Source organism: Passer montanus, unplaced genomic scaffold, assembly GCF_014805655.1.
Source record: "Passer montanus isolate IOZ18808 unplaced genomic scaffold, ASM1480565v1 scaffold10, whole genome shotgun sequence".
In the NCBI taxonomy this organism is placed as follows: domain Eukaryota; kingdom Metazoa; phylum Chordata; class Aves; order Passeriformes; family Passeridae; genus Passer; species Passer montanus.
Genome location: NW_024356505.1, coordinates 28,889,113 through 28,896,402, shown reverse-complemented (window position 1 = coordinate 28,896,402; position 7,290 = coordinate 28,889,113). Strand labels below are relative to the sequence as shown.

Sequence of the window (7,290 nt, the reverse complement as noted above, 5' to 3'; positions counted from 1 at the left end):
ATGGAGAGCAGCAGCTAAAGAAACCTGGGTGGAATGATGGACATCCAAGTTCCCTGGCACCATCACGTAGTCCAGGCTTGCTGACAACACAGTCACCTCCTGTAGCACCATCTGCCATGGGCTTTGGTCATTTTACCAAATAACTCTTCCCAGGGTAAGTTTTCTGCTACTAATGAGGATGCATCCAGCAGAACAGGAACCCCAGTCAAATTCTGACACCATCCCAATTACAGTGAAGAAAGATCCAGCCACAGATTTTTGCCCAGAGAAGCATGTAATACCTTGTCAGCAAATCTGCCTGGCCAGGCAATAGAACTGCTCAGGCTGTTCAGAACTCTAAGGCAACACACTCACTGACCCCCATGGCCCAACTTTAGATTTGGAAGAATGAAGAGAATCAATTTGTGACTTGCACTTAAATTCGAGCTGCTGATACAGAGGATACTGTGACAGTATTTTCCATGAGTGATTTTTTTTTTGGTAATATACAATGAAAAGCAAGATGAGCTTGAATTAACATTCTGAGATTAACACATTAACACACTTCTACACAGCCCAGATTCTGAGACTTCAAACTGGAGCATAGGGATTAGTCTTTGAGCATGGTGCTGCATGCAGGAGTAGGTAGCATTCCTTTGCAAATGCTCTCTGGCACGTGTGACTAACAGAAGGTGACAAAATACTGTCACACATACTGAGTAACTGCTGGAAAGATCAGGTTGTTCAAGCTATGTTTGCAAGCCTGCTGTGCTAACTCTGTAAGTGGAGCTGTGCAGTTCAGCTGCACACAGCCCATCAGCTCCAGGTAGGACCGTCCAGGATGCAACAAGGCTTCCTAGGATGTTCCCATGGGAGACAAAACCTGACAGCTCATTCTCTAGAAAGTCCTAGTTCAGGTGGGTTAGTGCCTTTATTAGGGAGGAGAAAAGTGCTTTGTGATTTTCAAATTCTCAGCTACCTGGAGCCCTGAGTGGTAGAGTCTACATCAGTCCTTTCCCTCAGGGAGGCTCCCCAAACAAAAAAGCCATAGTTGGAAAATACAGAAGTCTGTATCAGGGAGCATCTAGGAAACAGTTCCAGATGGGTTAATACGTGAGCAGCAACACAGGCATCTATGGAGGTTAGGAGGATAAAGCTGATGCCTATAGCTATGAAAGACTGAGTATTTTTGAGCATCTGCTGTAGACCAGAGACAGAAGATAAACTTAACAGATATCTAAAAAGAGTTCTGTGTAACTGGAATCCAAAAAGTATTTTTGAGCATCTGCTGTAGACCAGAGACAGAAGATAAACTTAGAAGATATCTAAAAAGAGCAATGTGTAACTGGAATCCAAAACTAACAATGTTGAAAATATTTTTTTGCACAAGTCAACGTCTATATGGATATCAGTTGCAAATGAAAGCTTTTGCTTGACTGACTACAGGAAAACAACTGTCAAAAAAGGGATTTTTTCCTTTTGCTAGGCAACGAAACAGATTCCTCCCACATCAAAAGTTCCAATTCTTAAGAAATAATATAAAACAAATAAGAAAACCAAAACAAATGTCCACATATCATTAATCAGCAATGATGGACAGAAGAGTAGAGCTGATATCAGTGTGATGGCACTTTAGCTCAGAACATTCCTCCGAAAGTCGAGGCATTATTTTTAAAACATTCATATTTGCCTCATTATAATCTTGTATCTAATCTTGTAATCATGTAAATGAGATTGATTTGGTCAGGACAAAATATTATTCCAGGATCAGCACGGCATATTCACAGAAACATCCAGCTAATTCCAAGAATGGACTTGGTATTTAACTGCATATAGAACAGCTGTGTGTCGACACAGAGGTGAAGTGATTGTCCCTTACACACAGTGGACTCACGAGTCCCTGAGGCACCATGGCAGTGATGCTCAGGGAACATCACTCCTTCCTTCCTTGCAGCAGAATATACAGTACAGCCCATGGCAGCCAAACTCACAGCAACAAAGGACTCTGCTTTGCTAAGTCCTCAGGTTGTCACCACAGGCAAGGTGACACTGGAATGAAAGGGTGACAGTAAGACATGGCCTTCTTTGACCCACTGACTTAGGAGGCATGGCACAACTACCCAGTATTTTCTCATGTATCTTTGGGGATAGTCCTGCAATGAGGCTGCTCCAAAAAAGAATGGATATTTAAAAAATTCTTCCTGGCTTCAATTATACACTCTTTCTGAACATATTTTTAATTGCAACAATAAAGACAGCACCAGCATCCACCAAAAGTAAGATGCTCCTGCCAAAAGAGATGCAATTAATGAAATGAGTCTGAAAACTGCATTGCTCCAGAAGATCAGTGTAGGCAGGAAAAGTTGATGCAAATCGAGCAGTTGACCACAGCACCTTCAGATCAGGGTCAGTGAAAAGAATACATTCACCTGCAGAAGAATTAGAGTGCCTTAACAATGGAGTAAAAATAGGAATTCCTTGGATCAGTCATGTAATTTTATAATCATATTAAGCTGCTCCTGCTGTAGTCCTTGAGCCTGCCATGACGTGATAAAGCACTAGCCCAATGGCACTGCCTGCAGTATGACTGTACCAGCTCAGACCATCTCCTCAGTCATTCTGAAGGCTGTTTTTCTATTCTACTAGAGGTGCTTAGCAAATGCATAACAAGAAAATCAAGAACAAAGTATGCAACAACACTTCTTTCCCCAGTTTCTCATCACTTTTCCTTGACCACCTCTATGAAGTAATTAATACAGAAAACACATCCCACAGCTCCAATCAACACCTTCTGAACACCTGCCTAGGAAAAATACAAGGTTTGATCCAGGGGAATTTCACTTCATTTGACTTACAGGTGAAGAGCAATCCAATAAAGTCCGTTTAATTAATCAATGTGAGGGATAGCATCAGCTTCAGGATGGAGATTTAATGAAAAGCTGGTAATCTAGTAATAGATCTCAGGACACCTACTCATTTTTGTCCAGCTTCATATACAAGATTTGATAGGGAATAGAAAAATTCATGGATTTTTTTTTTCCCCAAGGAGTTTACAGAATGCTGGCTTTGGCACGTTACAGAAGCCAAAGAGATACTCATTTTTGTCCAGCTTCATATACAAGATTTGATAGGGAATAGAAAAATTAATGGATTTTTTTTTTTTCCCCAAGGGGTTTACAGAATGCTGGCTTTGGCACATTACAGAAGCCAAAGAGGGTCTCCAGATCACACAGTAAGGCCAGGATTGTATTTGCATTTTACTGAAGCCAATTCTGAAAGACCTTAACCTAACCTATTCTTTGATTAATGCTGACTTCAAAGCCGTGCCTGCAATCCTTTTCCCTGACTTGTCTAACACTAGACAAGTCTGTCAGGCTGTCCCTCCTCAGCTAACAACAGCTCCAGGTGTTGGAAGGGTGCAGAGGATGGGGAGGAAAGCTGTTGCATGGGGAGCAAATACAGAACCCAACAAGGGGTGGACGTGTCATCAGATGGTGACAAAGCAGCCACCTTTACTGCAGAGTTAGGGAGGGCATCACCTGAAGAAAGAGCAGGTCTCTGTGTGATGGGTATTTATGCAGGTGGTTTGAGGGGGTTAAAGTGGCACATTAATCCTCGTGACTCCCAAATTATCTGTGACCACTCATATTTTTATGAAAGTTTTTAAGTGATATAACAGACTAGCAGTTTTTAGGCTGGAAAGGACACTCTTCTGCAAAACTGCAAGATCAACAGGCAGTAGTTAAACATAAGAAAAGTAACTCAAAATAGAGATTTAAAAAAAATCATCCAAAGTAATTTTCTAAAAATAAAATTAACTTCTGAGGCTCATTGATACAGAATGTTATAGAGGGCAGTATAACAAGCAAAAGGAAACAAAATAAGCTCATGGAAAATAAACCCAGCATATCTATTAAGATAGAAACCACTTTTGTCTCACCAAGTAACGAAACAGCGAAATACCTAAACTAAGGACAGCTACTGGTGAGAGATCCCTTGCACACTCCCATGCTATCTCCCCACACTTGGGCAATTTCCAAAAATAGGATGCAAGGCAAATATGAAAGTCTCAGGAAGAATTTTGTCACTCAGCCTTGGGTCTCCAGAAACGCAGAAACAATGTATGTTCCAATTAATTCATTCAAGATTACTCCCATCTTCTGAGAAAAATCAAACATTTGCATGATATGAAACACAACAGAACATACTGGGTTAAAAAGTGAGGAAAAATTACAAGTTCATCTGTCCCATCTTCCCATTGTTATTGTTAGTTAGGTATTTCAACTTGCTCCATTTGCAATGTTTTGTTAAATCAAGAGTATTCAGCTTCTACTGATGAAAAACTGATTTTAAAAATCAGTCCAAGCTCACTCAACACAAAAATTGAGTACCGTTTCTGGTGCTGAAATTATTTTTTAGGAACAAAACACAAAATATCACATGTAAACATCTGTATCATTAACTTCTTTTTTTTTTAATCCATCTCCTACTATCTTTCCTACTTAACAGACTGCCATGACATATACACCTCTACAAATATTAAACTAGTACTGCCATCATGATTACTGTCATTTTTAAGCAAAGAAAAAGTCACGTTTATTTTGTAGTAGCAATAGTTTCTTTTTTATTTTTAATATACTTTAGGAAACAATATACAAAGCTGAGCTTTTCCACCATTTTCAAACGGTGAGTTGCTCCAATTACACAAATTCAGCGTTTTGTGATGGTTAAGAACAGCAGTCAGCACCAGACTTAAACAGTTAGCTACAACACAAACATCCTTCGAAATGAAATGTCATAATATCAAGACAGGTAAACCAGGAGTTAACATATGACAACTGTTGGGGAGGTGTCTTAAATCATCCTTGTTGAATTTTATATTTCCTTAAATATTTTATACATATTTTCCTGTTTACAAGTTTTAAACAAAACCTCCCTTGAGGAATTATTTAAGTACAAAAATGTTCAACAAGAACAGTTCTAATAAAGAATCCCCAAAAAGACCAAATTTTAATGTGTTGACCAAAGGAAATGAAAACCAGTGTTTCTTTGCTTTAACATGTTTATTACAACAGATACAATTCACATCTGACTAGCTTTTTTTTTCCTCTTTCCCCTCCCACAACCATGTTAACATGTTCATTGGGCTATTTCCTTATATTTGAGCAAGTAATGTACTTTCAGCACACATGCCCAGCAGTACTCTAAGTCCATTCTTACAGGGTGCAAATGGAAATACGTTTCAATAATTTATACAAACAAGTGGGTTATGCTCAATCACTGCAATTTTAAGCTACTGTACACAGGAATGAAAAGATTATAGAAAAAGTGCCATAGCAACAGTGCCTTAAGAAAAGAGAAAATTAGAAGCATTAAAAAGCTGATAAAATCAGATTTAGGATTTCATGGGGAAATGGAACACAGAAGATGAAAAACATTTCTCTGTAAAACAGAAATGGAGAAGCACTGCTCTCGACTCGGTGCAAGTGTGGAAACAGTTGTTTCGTGGTATTTTGTACATCGCCCAAACTGTTGCAGCCTTAGACACAAATCGCCTGGCGCTTGCATTGAATTTTAGGAAATGAAAAATTTCTGAATGATAAATTAACTAAAAAAAAAAAAAGAAAAAAGAAAAAAAGGAAAAAAAAAAAGAAAGGAAAAAAAAAAGCTAATTTTGCAGACAGGTTTACATGTAAGAGGCTAGGTATTTAGCCACCTCAGCATTGATTAGTTTTGGATGTCTAAGCTCTGATACACATGGCTTCCCATGGCTTCACTCTACAAAATATATTTACAACGTGAAGAATACATCTACAAGAAATCTACATTTCAAGGGTTTTACAAATCATTCTTGTATCTTTCCCCTGAATTTGACTCCCTCCTGTCCCCTTCCCCATGTCAACTTTTTTTTCTGCCCAGCTCAACGGTCCAAAGTCTACTCAAATGCAGCTCAAAAGTGTTAAGACTGGGCATCAGTTTAATAGTTCCTGTACTCAAAACCATGTGCAATTGTTTACAATTTTTCACACCATGAAGGAATTCTGATTCTTTAGCTTTTCAAGTTCTTTAATTTGTTGCCTCAAAAATAGTATCCTGCAAGAGAAAAGAAATTAATTAGTATTATACTATATATTATTATACTATATACTAGACTAATATATTACTGTATACTATACTAATACTATACAGATGTATTAAATAAGCATCTATACAAGTACTTTTACAATTTCAGTTAAAGATACCAATTTCCTTAGCACCATTAAAAAATTCAGATATCAAGTTAATTCCCAATCTATTCAATAACCTACAACCATGTGCAGATGCACAAAGGCTTGGTATGCTTAACATTTATTTTAAAAAACTAAGTTGCTGTATTTCTATTATGACTGATACACAGTTGTGTTTAGGTCTGCTTTCACTTGAATGTAGCTTCCAGAAAAAGCAGGACACTGGCAAGTAAGCCAAGTAACTGAATAATCTGGAGAACAACATTATGCCTTTCTCATGCAGTTTTCCAAATTTTCAAACAACATAAAGTGCTCTTAAAAAAAAAAGTGAGTCGTCTTCTCACTTGCTTTTTAAAAAGTATTTGACTCTGTGTCTCTACTTATGGTAAGCTCCAATCTCAAAAACATTTGAGGCATCATTGAAAGGCATACAAGATAAAAAGTTAAAACTACACCTTGCTTAAAAATAAATTATCTTGCTCACAACTTCTTATACCCTTTTCTCTTCTTCTGAACTGACATAAACAATTACCGTGACTAACAAACATCTGGTTCACAGGACTCTCCCCCAGAATTTTGAATGAACATTTTGAAACCACTTTTCATGATGCTGAAGTGTAATGCAAACATGTCAGTGAAATAAGAAAATACTCAGGGAGAATTTAGGTTTTATATAAATATTCTATGAAGGCTATTAAATTCTATGAATTTAATAAATGCAGAAAAAGGAACAATTCAGCACTTTTGTGGAACACTTTTCAAATATGTGCCCAGTTCATTAAAAATTAATTTTCTACTGAAAAGTAGGTGGAAAATAATATATTAATATAGAGACCAAAAAGATAATATTTGGCTTCAAGGCATGGGCATATAAAATATATCAGTCAATGAAAAGTGCCTTTTCACATGCTGTCAGTTAAGATTCAAACAATGTATGTGCTTTATCTAGAGATGAAGTTCCTTCCTGGAAGAAATTTAAGTAGCACTGCTCTGTGCAGAAGTACAGAAATAGTATCATTCAAATGTATTGATTTTGATAATCCCATCCTTTGCAAAAGCCTCCCCCATCAACTTGGTTACTTAT

At 37.5% G+C, this 7,290-nt stretch overlaps 1 protein-coding gene across 3 annotated transcripts in view; it reads right to left on the bottom strand.

The window, feature by feature from the left end:
• Nucleotides 1–4,833: 4,833 nt before the first annotated feature.
• The window catches only part of WAC (WW domain containing adaptor with coiled-coil), a 55,532-nt gene continuing 53,075 nt past the window's right edge, over nucleotides 4,834–7,290 (bottom strand). For 2 of the 3 annotated variants that reach the window (XM_039707714.1, XM_039707729.1), the window contains one exon: nucleotides 4,834–6,072. In XM_039707714.1, the coding sequence (XP_039563648.1) occupies nucleotides 6,003–6,072 (70 nt within the window). In that variant the 3' untranslated portion in view covers nucleotides 4,834–6,002. The remainder of the gene's footprint in view (nucleotides 6,073–7,290) is intronic. The other variant, XM_039707722.1, reaches the window with a different exon arrangement.